The sequence below is a fragment of the Sceloporus undulatus genome, chromosome 1 (assembly GCF_019175285.1).
Source record: "Sceloporus undulatus isolate JIND9_A2432 ecotype Alabama chromosome 1, SceUnd_v1.1, whole genome shotgun sequence".
Classification (NCBI taxonomy): Eukaryota; Metazoa; Chordata; class Lepidosauria; order Squamata; family Phrynosomatidae; genus Sceloporus; species Sceloporus undulatus.
Window position 1 is genome coordinate 5,319,211 of NC_056522.1, and position 15,789 is coordinate 5,334,999.

Sequence of the window (15,789 nt, forward strand, 5' to 3'; positions counted from 1 at the left end):
TTTTTGGGCTATGTGGCCATATTCTAGAAGAGTTTCTTCCTGACGTTTGGCCAGCATCTGTGGCTGGCATCTTCAGAGAATGCTTGCCTGGAAAGGACTTGGCTAGATATATTGTGTGACCTAGAAAGGCAGGAGTGATTTGCCATTTTATGCCCAGGATGGTTTGTGGCATGATCTGCTAGTGCTGATTTTTCTGGCTGACCCAGTCTGCAGTGTCTCTCGTGTTCCTTGGTTCTTGTTTGCACATTGCCTTTGGTGGTCCCTATGGAGACTTGTCTGCAGCTGCACCATATGCAGTAAACTCTGCAGCTGTGAGAGGGTCTCTCTGGTCCTTGGCTGAGCAAAGCATTTGCTGGATTTTCTTTGTCGGTTTGTAAACCATTTGAAGGCTGTGCTTCCTCACCACTTTGCCTATTCGGTCTGTGACTCCTTTGATGTATGGTAAAAATACCTTCCCTTTGGGTGGCTGCTTGTCTTCACTTCTCTGGGTTTTCCTGGGCCTGGCAGCCCTTCTGATGTCTGAGCTGGAATAACCACTGGCCTGTTCATTGGTCTGTATGTGTGGGTTTTCGGTATACTGTGTGACCCAAACGTAGGTTTGGTTTGCAGAACATGTTATAAACCATCCTGGGCATAAAATACTGTTTGAAAACACTGGAGTTCTGGACCATGCCAGCCACTCCCATGTCAGGATGCACAGGGAAGCCACTGAAATCCACAAACACCTGGACAATTTCAACAGGAAAGCGGAAACCCTTAAAGTAAACAAGGTTTGGCTACCAGTCCTGAAAGATAGCAAGCTGAAGACTCAACAACTGCAAATGAGAAGCCCCAGCAGACAATGAGCCCAAAGCAAGCAGGCACTCACCCTCCTCCGCTGCAGACCCTCCCAGCCTGAGGCCTGCCATCAGCAACAGAACAATCCACATGCAAACCACTCCTGCCTTCCCAGGGTCACATAGGAGATACATAGCCCACTCCAGGCAAGCATTCTCTGAAGATGCCAGCAGCCACAGATGCTGCTGGCGAAACGTCAGGAAGAAACTCTTCTCGAACACGGCCTCATAGCCCCCAAACCCACAAAAACGATGGAAGCCGGCCATGAAAGCCTTTGACTCCACATTGCTATCTTTACATTTAGCTTCATTGTCCCCAAATGTCCCCTGCAGTTGCTTCCTTTATTTGGGCTTAAGATCTTGAGTCTGGAGCCATTTCCAAATCGCTTTATGCTCCAAAGCGGAGAGTTTTTGTGTATTAAATAAAGTAAACTAAATCATTTTAATAAATAAATAAATGAATGAATCAATTCCAGACCCGCCTGAGAGCGGCACTGTCTGGGGCCCATGCTTTTTACTGTCTTGCTTGCAAGAATAGCATATTGGGGGGGGGGCTTATCATGATTTTCTTGCAGAGAAGATTTCCAAGAGCCCTTCCCTCAAAGCCCTCCTTAAACTACAATTCCCAGGATTCCCTGGTATTGAGCCACAGAAGGGCTGAGAGAGTGTCCCATTACTTCTTCTTTTCAAAGCCCTTTTATTACCATTCTTATAACAATATATAATATAATATAATATTAAAATGATATAAAAATAATGTTTGGGCTGCGTCCATAATACTTGCAAGAGCCCCTCCCTCAAGGCCCTCTTTAAACTACAATTCCCAGGATTCCCTCTCACGGCCTTCCTTTACTCTCTTCTCCCCTCAAAACCCTCCAAACTCACCAGCTTCATGCTTCTCCCGGGGCTCTATTTATAAAGGGCCGTCCTTTCCTCTTCCTTTCCCTTTTCCCGAGGCACCATGGGAAGTGTAGTCCTCTAGTCCAATCCCTGCGAATGACGTCACGAGGTCCGCCATTTTAGCCTCCCGCTCGGAGAGCACTCTGGGAAACGTAGTCCCGCTTGCCTCAGAAGCTCCTCGGCACGGCGGCGCCGGTGCATGCCGGGAGTGGTAGTTCCTGGAGGCGCTCCTTGCGCCGTCACTCGAGGGAGGGCGGAACTACAAGTCCCAGGGCCTCCCCGCGGCGGCAGGTGGGAGCTTGGCTGTTGATATCAACATGGCGCCTGTCAGAGAGACAAAGACAGGCAGCCTGGTCTGACTGAGCCCAAAGGAGGGCAGAGCAGGGCAGGAAGGGGCTTCGGAGGCTGGGTTCCTTCGGGGTCTCCTCAGGAGGCCAGGCCTCGGAGAGGGACGCCTCGGGCCCCAGAGTTTGCCCTCCGTCGCCTTCTGGGAGAGACCTCTATTTAAGACAAGGAGAAGTCTGTGCCTTTCGCCTTCGCCTTCAGCAGCCGCTGTTTTCCCCAACTGCTGCCCAATGGCCCTCAAGGGAGAAAAGGCAGAGGCTCGTCTCGAGGTGAGGGGCCTTGCTTCGGGGGAAGAAGCTCCGCGTCCCTCTCTCGCTCTTTTTGGGGGGTGATTTTACAAGGAAATAGGAAAAAAGAGGGGGGGGGCATGGCTTCGCCGCCTCTTTATTCCTCCTCCTTTCCCCTTTTTCTTTCTGGGGTTTCTTCCTTCTAGTTTTTTGTCTGTTTGCTTCTTTACCATCATTTCTTTCTTACCTTCTTTATTATTATTATTATTATTATTATTATTAAACTTTATTTATATAGCGCTGTAAATTTACACAGCACTGTACATAAAATCATTTAATTAGATGGTTCCCTGCCTTCATGCTTACAATCTAAGAAGACACGACACAAAAGGAGAAGGGAATGTTTGAGGGGAAGAGGATAAGGTTTTTATATTTTCGGTTTTCCTTCTTTCTTTCTTCTTCTTCTTTCTATTTGGAAATTGTTCCTGTTTTGTTCCCTCCCTTCGCCTTCATTTATCTCTGAACTCTCCTTTCCATTTTCTGGGTTCCCTTTCTTTCCCCCCAATTCCGACTAAATGGTCCTCAAGGGAGAAAAGGCATTTGGGGTGAGAAGATCCTCATTTTGTCTCTTTTGGGGGAGAAGGAAAAGGGGGACTTTAGTTCTTACCTTTCTTTAGTATTATTGGTTTTCTGACTTTCTTTTTAAACGTTTTAATTGATCATTCCAAGTAAAAAACATCATACATTTATACATACTATATATCTATATCTATATCTATATCTATATATCTCCAAGGAGACATTGGTTTAAGTTAGCAAATATAGCTTTATGATAAAACTGTAGAGACATATGACTTGTTACTCTGACTGTAATATAGAATAAAATTCACAATAATAATAATAATAATAATAATAATAATAATAATAAATGGCATGCCTTAAAATGGTGAATTTTATTCTGTGTTGTATTTTGTTGTTGTTTTGTTCTGCAGTCTGCCTTGATTCCTTTGGGAAAAGGTGGAATATAAATACCTTATTATTAGTATTATTAGTCTTATCATCCTCATCCGTAGATCGAAACCATCGACAATCGACACATCTGTAACAATCTCACATAACACTCTTCTTTAGGGTTACAGTTCAAGTAACGGATCATGCTTCTCTAATTTGGTAATAAAACTACATTTGCTAACTTGAACCAATAAATGCCTCTTTGTCTTTTAGATTCAGGAGTCGATCATTGGATCTTCCTCTCCTACTTTCCTTCTCTCTGTCTCTAGCCCTGTTCCTCTCTCCATCTCTCTCTCTTTCCCCTTCTATTTCTCTATTTCTATTTTCACTCTTCCTCTTACCTTCTTCTACTTTCCAGTCTTCGCTTGTATCATTCCTCTCTCCACAAATAGATCCCAGTGACTTCTCGATTTCTCTATCTAAAATCCTTCTCCAGTCACATATATTCCGGCATTTCATTCCTATACTTGGTTTTTCTTCTTCTTTCTAGTTGGAAATGAGTCCTTTTTGTTTGTTTGCTACCTTTTGGGTTTTTTGGGAGGAATGAGGCTCTTGATTCCCAAACGTTTCCCCTGAGAATTTTATTTTTAGTATTTTATGGAAGGGACAGGAAAAAAGGTTTATTTGATTTAGTTCCTTTTATTGAATTTTTTTAATTGAATATGGGTATATTTTTTATTATTATTATTTTAGGGAACTGAATAAACTTCAGTTTGATGGAACTTCAGAAGTGTTCATGAGGTTCTAATGTTAAGGGAAGGCTCCTTTTGAACTAGCTGTGTTTAATATATGTATGTATGTATGTATGTATGTATATATTGCTGGGGCAGTTTTTCAAAGACAAGGAGGGCCTGCCCCACACTTTCCCCTTGAAATGTATGATGTTGGGCAAAAGAGATGGAGAGGGACTGGCTCCTTTGGGTGCCTTCTCAAGATCACTCAGCTAGTTCCCTCTTAACTCACTTGGATGGAGAGTGACTTTGTCTCTCTCTCTCTCTCTCTCTCTGTAAAAAATTTCAGAGGGGTTTATTTTTATTTTATTTTGGGAAGGGGGAAGGAATAGAAAAAAGGTTGAGTTAGTTGAGTCAGTTTGCCTGTTTTGAATCCCATTTTTGGATTATACAATCCTATACAACCAAACAAATTGGGATGGAGCAAAGACTTGTTTTGAACTAGATCATTTGTGGGGGGTTTTAATACACACACACACACACATATTTATTTATTGCTGGGAACGTTTTTAAAAGAGAAGGAGATGTCTGCCCTACTCTTTCCCCTTGAAATGTATGGCATTGGGCAAAGAGATGGAATGGGAATGGTCCAAAACACACTGCAGAAATAATCCAGTTTGAGACTGCTTTAACTGCCCTGGCTCAGTGCTAGGGAATCCTGGGAACTGTAGTTTATTGTGGCCCCAGAGCTTTCTGACAGGGAAGGCTAGATGCCTCACAAAGCGACAGTTCCCAGGGCAGTTAAAGTGGTTTCAGACTAGATTATTTCTGCAGTATGGACCAATATCTCCTTTGGGATCTCCGATTAGTTCCCTCTTAACTCACTTGGAAGGCTCTTCCCCAGAAGCCTTTGCCCATTCTCCATCGCTTGCGAAATCTGACATGACTGTATTATCAGTCTTTTCTGCATTATGTGAGAGACAGAAGGAGGGGATGTCAGTGCGTCTTCTCCTAGGCTAATCGCCCCAAAGGTGGAGGCAAAAAAGGAAGGCAGGTGATCATTGTCTGCTTCTTAGATTTCCCCAGGCATCTGGAAATGCTGGGCTCTTGTAAGGGATGCCCAGATAGTCTTTGCCTGAAACTCAGCCACTGAGAGGCATCTCAGTCTGTCTGAGATGATTGTTTCCCATCAGGCAGGTTCTTGTGTAGGTCAAGGTGGTGATCCCTCGGGGCATGAGAAAAGTCAAGCAGGGACAGACGGTTTGTGTATCTCTTTGAGTACTGTGTGAATAAGATGGACAAGGTATCCTGGTTTGAGGGATGCATTTCCAGGGCTGGTGTGCGGGTGACGGAGGGTGATTTGTGTTTGCCACTGTTTCTACAGCTTGGAGAAGAAATTACATTTTGCCTGGGTTGTTAGTAGAGAAATAGATGAGGCATTCTCTCTTGAAATGCTCCTGCAGAATGGTTGCTGTTTTCCTTCTTTATCTGGGCAATCCTTTTCTGGATGTTTGAAATGGGGAATGAGTATATTTTTTAAAAGTGGAAAAAGAGGTTGCGAGGGAAAGCAAGGGTTTCATGTACGCTGTATTTTGTGGGGGAATTGATTCCTGTCTGGCGTGAGATGATGGATGCGCAGCTTGCAGGCGGCTTTTACTGCTGCTTCATTAAACCTAAGCTCCTGGTTTTAACTAAACTTGAATAGTCCTACTGCTTCAAGCACAGTAAAACCAGTCAAAAGAGTTTTGACCTCTCTGCCTTATGGATCGGACCACCTCTGGGTTTCTTCGGGGGATTGGGGATGCCGTGGCGATGGGGAGTATTAAGTATTTAAGATATGCACAGTTTGGAAATGGAGATGGTGGTGGCATCTGATGGGGATGGAGAAGTTGCGGAGGGGTGGCTGCGGTGAGCTGAGACATGTGTGAGATGTGCATCTAGGTTGGGAGGAGTCATTTTGCAAACCAGAAAGGGTGAAAAGTGGGACATGTGAACTGTTGCTGCATCCTAATCTTTTCAGGGAGCGCATGTGAAAGTTGGAAAGCCTAAGCTTCCATATGCGCTGTTTTGGCCCCTTGTGAATGGGAGCAATGGCTGCAGTCCTGTCCTTTTGCATCTAAAACTTGAGACAAGTCTGTCGTAAGCATCCAGTACTGTACTACCTGGGAGTTTTTACATTTTCTCCCTCACTCCTCCACTCCTCAGAAAGTTAGTTACTCAAAATTTAAATGCTAGGGCTCAGAAGGATCCTCCAGTTCTGTGTTTGTTCTCATCAGATTTTATCTTAAAGAAAAAAAGATGGAAACAGCCGTAGGTAAACAAAGGAAGGCTGCAAATGGTAGGTCATTGTGTCTGGGTCCATGGCCTGTGTCTGATGCAAAGTATTGCAAAGTAGAAGCCTTGTTAATAGTAGGGTCAGCTCTAGGCATATTGGCACATCTGCCTCAGGCAGCAGATTTTAGGTATCATGAAAGGGCAGGAAATGGTTAGCTATATAATTTATGGTGATTGTATTTTTACTGCTGGGAAAACGGAATGGTATTTGTGAGATTTTCTACCTGGTGGGGAGAAATAACTTGACTGGCTTAGGGTACTATGAACCTTGACTTTTAGTAGGGCTACCTCCTACAAAGGTGGGAAAATATCTAGGGCTTTCCCCAAGCCTTGCAAAGGGAGCACTCTGGGTTTTGAATCTATGTCAGACATGAATTTGTTATGAGCAAGTTAATGAGAGCTGACGTAGCTGTAATACTTGAGATCTGATGCCTGAGAGTTTGAGCTGTAAACAGTGACACTTCAAATCTGTTGTAGTTTAGCTCTAAATAACAGTGCAATCCTATATAGGACTCGTTCTCTAATGGTGTGGGATGGCAGCTGAGATTACCTTAGCCAGCCTCCCCTGCTCATCCTATTTTGTAGGCTCAGGTTTTCCTATCTGTAGTACTGAGATACTAAGACTGATCTCCCTTACATGGTTGCTTGTAAGGATTACTGAGATAATGTAGGTTTGGTGATTCAAACACCCCAAAACCTCTTTATAGACATTATAGCATTATTATTTTCTAAGCTCATGCCCCCATCCCTAGGCGAAAGCCTCATTTCTTGTTTGGATTTTTACTGCCAGTCTGAACCAATCATTTCCAAAAATCCTCTGTCTTGAGACGGGGTGAAGTGCAGAAACAGGGTCCATGGGACTCTGCTTTACAAGTTTCGTTCTCTCTTTTTAATAAATCATCACGTCCACATAGGATCCATTTGTCTTGATGGTCCTTCGTAAGGGAGAGACCTGCGGAAAGTGAGTTGGGTTTTCCACTAGATGCTTGACAGCCTTTTTTCAGAGGGCTGTGTAAAAAAGCCTATGCTTAAAGAGAAAGAAAAGGTATGATGGACATAGAATAGAAATCATGTTTTGGATTGGCCCTAGCCAGGAGAGAGATTTCAGGTAGACTTTGACTAGAAATTAATAGCTCAAAAGAAGTCTTGGCCATTTGTACCAGCAGATGACTTCAGATGGTGGGAATGGATTCCCAGTGGTGTGTATGGAACTGGATTGGCATCTTTTGGCTGCCTTGTATTGAATCAGACCATTGGACTATCTGTTCTGGCAGGTTGTGGCTATCCAGGGATTTTGTGATTGACAGTTGGGTAATTGGAGATGCCAAATGTGGGGCTTTTTGCAAATAAAGCAGGTGCTCCATCATCTAAAGCAGTGTTTCCAAACGTTGGTTACATTGGCTCCCAGAAATCCTAACAGTTAGCCAAGCTGGCTGCAGCTTCTGGAGTTGATGTCCAAAACATCTGGAGGACCAAAGTTGGGGAACTACTGATCTCAAGTGTCCACATATAGAATTGGGGAGTTGAAAGGCGCACTGAGGGTCATCCAGTCCAAGCTTCTGATGGTGCAGGAGCCCTCATCTTTTGTTTAAAACACATAGCAATAGCAATAGAATAAGTACATTTCTATACCGCTTATCAGTGAACTAGCACTCCCTAAGTGGTTTACGATCTGTAATCCAATAGAGCCCAACCAGCTGGGTACTCATTTTACTGAGCTACGAAAGGATGGAAGGCTGAGTAGACCTTGCAGCCCTCCTCTAGAATCCAGCTTACAACAAGGTGGCTGCAGGACCGGTGTTTAACCATTGCCCCACCAGGGAAGGCTGGACTAATCCTTTGAGCTCACCACCTTCCCAAGGAGTCCCTTCCACCGTGGAACAGCTCTTTCCTGTCAGAAAAGTTCTTCCAAATGTTTGGCTAGAATCTCTTTTCTTGCAGTTTGAATCCGTTGGTTTATGGCTTGCCCTCTAGAACAGCAGAAAACAAACTTGCTGTTTGCAGTTATTGTGGTGCTCATCCTTGCTCATTTTCTGCTGGTACAAATGGCCGAGACGTTTTCTGAGCTATTAATTTCTAGTGAAAGTCTACCTTAAATCTCTCTGCCTTTCCAAAAAGAAAAAGAAAATAGCCTAGTTAATATGTGAATATATTTTCTTGACCTTGGGAATTGTATCTAAATGCCACTGTTTTCCAGGATGACTGGAAACATCCATTTTACTTGTGCTTATGGGGAATTTACAAAAATATCCAGTGTAGGTTTGAAGCTACTATGTAACCCAGCATGACTAAAGCCAATTCCTGTAATGGTTTGCATTTCTTGCATTCTTTGCTTCTATCACCACTTTCCATCCTACGCTAACTGATGGAATAAGAACTGGGCTTACTGAAAATTTTGTCATGGGATCATAGAATCATAGAGTTGGAAGAGACCACAAGGGCTATCCAGTCCAACCCCCTTCTGCCATGCAGGAACTCTCAATCAAAACATCCCTGACAGATGGCCATCCAGCCTCTGTTTAAAAGCTCCAAAGAAAGTGACTCCACCACACTCTGAGGCAATGACTTCCACTGTCAAACAGCTCTTACTGTCAGGACGTCCCTCCTAATGTTTAAGTGGAATCTCTTTCCTTTTAGTTTGGATCCACTGCTCCATGTTCTATTCTCTGGAGCAGCAGAAAACTAGCTTGCTCCCTCCTCAATATGACATCCCTTCAAATATTTAAACAAAGCTATCACATCACCTCTTAACCTTCTCTTTTCCAGGCTAAACATCCCCAGCTCCCTAGGGCATTCCTCATAGGGCTTCATGGTTTCCAGACCCTTCACCATTTTAGTTGTCCTCCTTTGGACACGCTCCAGTTTCTCAACATCCTTTTTGAATTGTTTTGCCCAGAACTGGACACAATATTCCAGGTGGGGCCTGACCAGAGCAGAATAGAGTGGCACTATTACTTCCCTTCTAGACACTATACTTCTATTGATGCATCAATAAATGACTGATCCTGCAAATACAAATGATCTCTTCAGGGCTGGAAAGATGAGACTGGGTGGGTTGGCAACTAGCAACGGATTAGTCCAACCTTCCCTAACTGGGCATCCTCCAGATGTATTGGGTAGGAAATCCCATCATTTCTAGCCAACACTCTTATGGGTGTGCTGGGATGATGGGTGTTGTAGTCCAGTGCATCTGGAGGGCCCCCGTTTGGGAAATGTTGAGGACCTTGGGGAATGTTTTGGGAGATGGAAGGCTCAGAGGCCGGCAGGAGAAATGGATGAATCAGTCAAACAGCAATAGCGTTTACATTTCTATATCACTTGTCAGTGAACTCAGCACAACCTGTAAGCCAATTGCCCCCAACAAGCTGTGTACTCATTTTACTGACCTATGAAAGGATGGAAGGCTGAGTCAACCTTGGATCCCTCTGGGCTTGAACTCACAACCTTGTGGCTGCAGTACTAGTACACAGGGCCAAGAATACCTGTGAATGTCTTAATATTTCCACAACTTAGCTCTGGTTGTATAAGATAAAGCAAACATTCTTAGCACTTTTCCTTTGAATTCCTCCTCAAACCCCACCCAACTCACATTTTTATGTGAGTTCCTTTCATTGTGTATTCCTGCATGGCAGGGGTTGGACTGGGTGGCCTTTGTGGGTCTCTTCCAGCTCTGATTTAACACTCCCCATGACTCTGGCCTAAGTGTAATGAAGGTGTTGAGTGCATATTTATCTAATATCCCACCTGTGACCCATTATGGGACCCAAGTAACTTTTCAACATAGATTGAAACAAAGAATAGTGAAATAAAACCCCTCTGATATAGTAAAATCCTTTTTGAAAGAACAACAAAACAGCAAAATACCCTATTTAAGCAGCAGTTACTTAAAACACGATTTAGACAGTGGGAATAAGAGGGAAGAGGCACCTGTATGAAAATATGACTGATCTAACCTTGAACTGATCTAGTATTCATCGTTTGTTATCTCTGCCTCTCTTGCCTTCTGTATCTTTTGTTTTCCTGTCTTATGTAACTGCAGCTATGTAAACTCCTTGGGGCAGGGAATCTTTGTACACTGGTGCCTCGGGTTACGAAATTAATTCGTTCCGCCATTCCTTTCGTAACCCGAAAATTTCGTAACCCGAAAAGGCTTTCCGTTAGCACTGGAAAGCCTATAGCTGCACTTTGCATTTGAATTTCGCGCCGAAATGAATTTCGTAACCCGAAAAATATTTCGTAACCCGAAACAGTTTTTGCCAATCCAACTTTTTCGTATCCCGGAAATTTCGTAACCCGATCATTTCGTATCCCGAGGCACCAGTGTATTTCTTTGTTTATGTTAAGTGTTGTGTATGGATGATGCAGTAGGAATAATCAATAATCAAATATTTGAAAGGATGTCATATTGAGGAGGGAGCAAGCTTGTTTTCTGCTGCTCCAGGGAACAGGACCCGGAGCAATGGATGCAAGCTCCAGGAAAAGAGATTCCACCTCAACATTAGGAAGAACTTCCTGAGAGTAAGGGCTGTTCAACAGTGGAACACACTCCTTCCTCGGAGTGTAGTGGAGTCTCCTTCCTTGGAGGTCTTTAAGCAGAGGCTAGATGGCCATCTGCTGGGGATGCTTTGATTGAGATTTCCTGCATGGCAGAATGGGGTTGGACTGGATGGCCATTCTTGGGGTCTCTTCCAACTCAATGTATTCTATGAATACGTTGCATTTAGAAGGCACTGATTGTTTCCCTGAGCTTAGGGAAGTTATTTTTAGACAGTAGGTCCCAGAGTAGCTATGGTTCTTCTCCCGAGTTGTAATCCAAGTGGGGTGTTCTTGGCACAATTTGTTCAAAGGGGGTTTGCCTTTGTTTTCCTCCAAGACTGAGAGATTGTGACTTGCCCAATGGGTTTCAATGGCCGAGCAGGGATTCGAACCCTAGTCTCCAGATTCATAGTCCAACGCTCAAACCACTGCATCATAAGCATATATAGAGAGACTCAGTGGATTAGACCAAAACTCTCAGTTTGGGTCAGCACCCAACCCAATAGGGCCAGCTTAGCCATGTTGTTATTGTTGTTGTTTTTGTTGTGTGCCTTCAAACAATTTCTGACTTGTGGTCATCCTAACACAAACCTATCACAGGATTTTCTTGGCAGGTTTCTTCAGAGGAGGCTTAACCATTGCCATCCTCTGAGGGTGAGAGAGTGTGACTTGCCCAAGATCACCCAGTGGGTTTTCATGGTGGAGCTGGGACTTGAACCCTAGTTTCCAAAATCATAAGCCAACATTTAAAGCATTACACTATGCTGGCTCGATATCCCCCTGTCATTTTTTTAATGCATAACTTTTATATCCTGCCTTATTTGGGGCTGTGGCTTTTAAAACCTCAAACCACCAAAAAAAAGAAAACAAAGAACTTAAAATGTAAATCAAATTCTGAAATGCATACATTAAAGACAAAGGTCCATAGTCCATCTAGTTTGGGTTTTCAGAGCATTCAGTCATACTGTCATTTCCTTTCCTGCTCTGCATCTTGGTATAGTGGCTTGAGTGTTCGACTAAGATCTTGTGTTACAGGCTGATAAGGGTTCAAATTACTGACCAGCTATGAAAACCTACTAGGTGACCTTGAGCAAGTCGCACTCTCTCAGCCTCAGAGAAGGGCAATGCCCCTCTGAATGACTCTTGCCAAGAAAACCCCTTGATAGGTTCAACAACCTTTCCATAAATTGGAATTATCTTCGGAAAGTGCACAACGGCAACTGTACTCTGCTGTTAGATCTGCGTGGATTGTAATTTCTGCGTCTAGTGTGTTCGTATGTGTCTCAAGTCTGTTGATTCATGGCAACCCATGAATTTCATAGGGTTTAGACAAGGAATGTTCAGCAGAAGTATCCTGTGCAATATAGCCTACAGCCCCAGCTATTCCTTGTTGGTTTCTTCATCCAGGTATTAACCAGGCTTTACGCTTAGCTTAGCTTCCAAGATCAGTCAGGATCTGATTCCTTCAGGGTATTTACACCTGTATTTAGACCTGTATCTTAGGCAGGGCATTTACACCTGTATCTTAGGCATCATCCACACTGCAGAAATAATCCGATTTGAGAGTGCTTTAACTGCCCTGGCTCAGTGCTATGGCATTCTGGGAATCAACGTTTGTGGTGGCCTGAGAACGGAGCCATAGAATTGAGCCAGAGCAGTTAAAGTGCTCTAAAACTAGATTGTTTCTGCAGTGTGTTTTGGATCTTAGTGGCTTGTTTTTTTGCTTGAAACTATTGTACTGCCTTAGTCTGTTTTTACTGTAAATTACCCTGAACGTTAGTTGAATGCCGGCTCAGTCTGAAATACCTTAAATTAATAACGATTGATGCCAAATAGTTTAAAATGTGTGTGTAGCTGCTTGGAAAGGCTGTGGATCTTGTGAGTTCTCCGGAGTGAGGTGGCATCGATCAAGTGTGCATTAGATATGGATATCCAATGTCTAGGCAGATGACCTTCTGCCTGTGTGGGCATGTACTCAAGATCACTTAACATAGATTTGTTACCCCTGTAACGTGCTTGGGGGGAATTAGGCAAAGTGACAAATTAACAATTTGCTCTTATGCATGTTGTCCCAATTTCAGTGGGGCTTTCTCCTGAGTAAGCTGACTTGGGATCCATTTCTCCTTCAGCACTTGTTTCCTCTCCTTGTTTCTGTACTGTCTGGTGGGAGGCTGGGCTCCTTCGCCCTTCTTGATGCTCACTTGTGTCATGTTAATGATTATGAGTACGGGACCAAGGAGATGATATCATCACTCAGGATTAGAACAGAAAGCCGTGGTTTTTCTGCATGTCATCTCTGATCCAGTGCTTGTGAACCAGGGTGGGATTACAGAGCAGAGCCGTGCCATTGAAGAGGATGCATATGCATTAAAAGCGGGGAGGAAAGGTGTTTTAAGTTTGACAATTAGTTCTTCTTTTTGATTACCCGGCCTTTCCTTTTGGCAAAAACAACATAAAAGGGGTGTTTTGATGATGCAGCACACAAATCAGTTTGAGAAGAGACAGCAAGCGAATCTGCTTGCTCATGGACTTACATCACTAAGTGAAAGGCTTGGGTCAGTCCCATGATATGAGAGGCTCATTTCTGCAGCCGTGATCACAATTCTGAGGGCCCTTGCACTGTTTTTCTTCCTAGGAGTAGGAAGCTGGTGGTCAGCAGCCTCTTCTTTTCCTCCCAGGGGAACAGAGTAGCCTTTCCAAGGGATTTCAGTAAAATGCCAGTCTAGTTTCTTAGGGATAGTACTGAATGATGGAATTCCTTAGTACTTAGTGGAGTCCTCAGTAGGGTTGATTGGTTTAAACCAGGGGTAGGCAACCTTTTTGAGCCGGGGGCCGGGTTGCTGTCCCTCAAACAACTGGGGGGCCGAAGCCAATAAATAAATAAATAAATAAATAATTTTTTTTAAAAAAAATTAAATATATAAATAAACCAGGACAAATGTAGGACAAAATTTTCAAATAGAAGACACTATTTTAAAAAAATGGAGGACACACAAAAAAATTGCTGATTTTTTAAAAAATGTTAATATAAATGCATGTTTCTGAGGCTTCTATAGACAATTGCCCCCCAAAGGCCCCGGCGGCAATTGGCGGCAGGACCAGGCTGGTCCCAAGGCCTCTCTGGGCCGCATTCGGCCCGTGGGCCGCAGGTTGCCTACCCCTGGTTTAAACCATGATTTCCAGTGATTCCTAAACTATAGTCCTGGAGGTTTTTGGACTTGAACTCCTAGAAGGCCTAGCTAGCTTGGCCAGCAGTCAGGAATTCTGGGAGCTGAAGTCCAAAACATCTGGAGGACCAAAGTTTGGGAAACATTGGGTTTAAAGCAATGGCTCCCAGACTTCATCTCCCAGAATTCCTGTCAACTGGCCAAGTGGGTTCTGGCTACTGGGAGCTGAAGTACAAAACAGCTGTAGGTCCTAAAGGTAGAAAACCACTGGTTTAACTAAATGACTTTTAAAAATCCCACTCATTTTTTAAAAAGTGATTATTCCTATATATTTCTGAAGTCTAGCTATTTGTTACTATTTTCCAGCTCTCCTATTGGAACAACAATGACTCTCTTCATTTTACATTTTAACTTAAACAGTTTATTGGAAGATTTTTGTTCATAGACCAGTATCCAAGGTCAGTTACTTCTTTTTAAACAGTTTTTTACAGTGCAAGAAATGCCATTCAAATATGAATCCTTCAATTAACCCAAGTTCAGCCAAAACATCTTGCTTTAAATGAGTGCTTTAAAAAGAATTATTACATAAGTTACTGGCCGTGATAACTGAACTACATTGTGCTACTTCATTTTGCGATTTAATCATATTGGTGTTGCTGTTGTTGTTGTGTGCCTTCAAGTCGTTTCTGACTCGAGGCAACCCTAAGGTGAACCTATTACAGGGTTTCCTTGGCAAGATGTGTTCAGAGGGGGGGGGGGGGTTTGACGTTGCCATCTTCTGAGGCTCAGAGAGAGTGACCTGCCCAAGGTCACTTACTCGGTTTCATAGCCGAGCAGCAAATTGAACCCTGGTCTCCAGAGTGTAGTCCTACACATTAATGCAAAAAACCAAGCAGACCCTGGTTTAAACCTTCAAACAAACCCCCCACAAATAAACAAAACAGATTTTTGGTTGTTTTTTTCTGAACAGCCCTCCCCCCCTCCGGTCCTGGTCCCTTAGAAGGAGAAGTGGTCATCTTTGTCCAGAGCCTGGGGAAAATAACTTTTATTTTGGATTGCCAGAGCCAAGTTCAATCAGCCAATTTATTTCCCAGGGGAGCAGTGTCTTCAGCCCCAGAAGTTGTAATCTGTGTTCATATGTTGGGAGAACTACATTTCTGGCATGATGGTGCCCAGGGTTTCCCCAGCCAAGCTTCTCAAAAGAAAATCCTGAGGGGTTTAGCCCCCAAGTTCTGTCTATGCTCATTTATTTATGCATTTAATTTCTATCCTGCCTTTCTTCCAGCACAAGATTCAGAAATTCAGCGCAACTTACCACAACTTAAAATAAAGTACAGTTGTCCCTCCACATTTGCTGGGGTTAGGGGCTCAAGTGTAAGTGGAACGCAAATAAATAAATAAACAACCACTCTTCTTTTTACGTAACAGAACACCTCTCTAAGAATCTCCAAGTCCTCTTGTGCAACTCTGTGGTCAGCGTCCACTGGACGTTGACCACAGAATCAAGTTGCAGGACCTACAAATGCCTCTAGGAATCTCTAGGTCTTCCATTGCAACTCTATGTTCAACTTCCGGCAGAATTGCACTGAAGAACCTAGAGAGAACGTACTATTCAAATCTGTGAATAATCAAATCCGCAAAGGTCAAAGCCGCAAATGTGGAGGGCTGACTGTACAGCTGAAATTTTTAAAAATGTTTCTTTGTGTTGTTTTTAATACATGGATTGCTTTGTGAAGGCCTAGGCATTGGTCTGTAGGACATA

At 43.4% G+C, this 15,789-nt stretch overlaps 2 protein-coding genes across 9 annotated transcripts in view; one reads left to right on the plus strand and one right to left on the minus strand.

The window, feature by feature from the left end:
- Positions 1 to 1,786, minus strand: part of INTS9 (integrator complex subunit 9) — a 102,262-nt gene extending 100,476 nt beyond the window's left edge. Inside the window, exon 1 of the mRNA XM_042446461.1 lies at positions 1,722 to 1,786. Within this exon, the coding sequence (XP_042302395.1) occupies positions 1,722 to 1,730 (9 nt within the window). The 5' untranslated portion in view covers positions 1,731 to 1,786. The remainder of the gene's footprint in view (positions 1 to 1,721) is intronic.
- A 227-nt stretch (positions 1,787 to 2,013) lies between these two features.
- Positions 2,014 to 15,789, plus strand: part of HMBOX1 (homeobox containing 1) — a 155,661-nt gene continuing 141,885 nt past the window's right edge. For all 8 annotated transcript variants that reach the window (XM_042444985.1, XM_042444988.1, XM_042444986.1 and 5 more), the window contains exon 1: positions 2,014 to 2,350. The gene's annotated coding sequence lies outside the window, so the exon portion shown is untranslated. The remainder of the gene's footprint in view (positions 2,351 to 15,789) is intronic.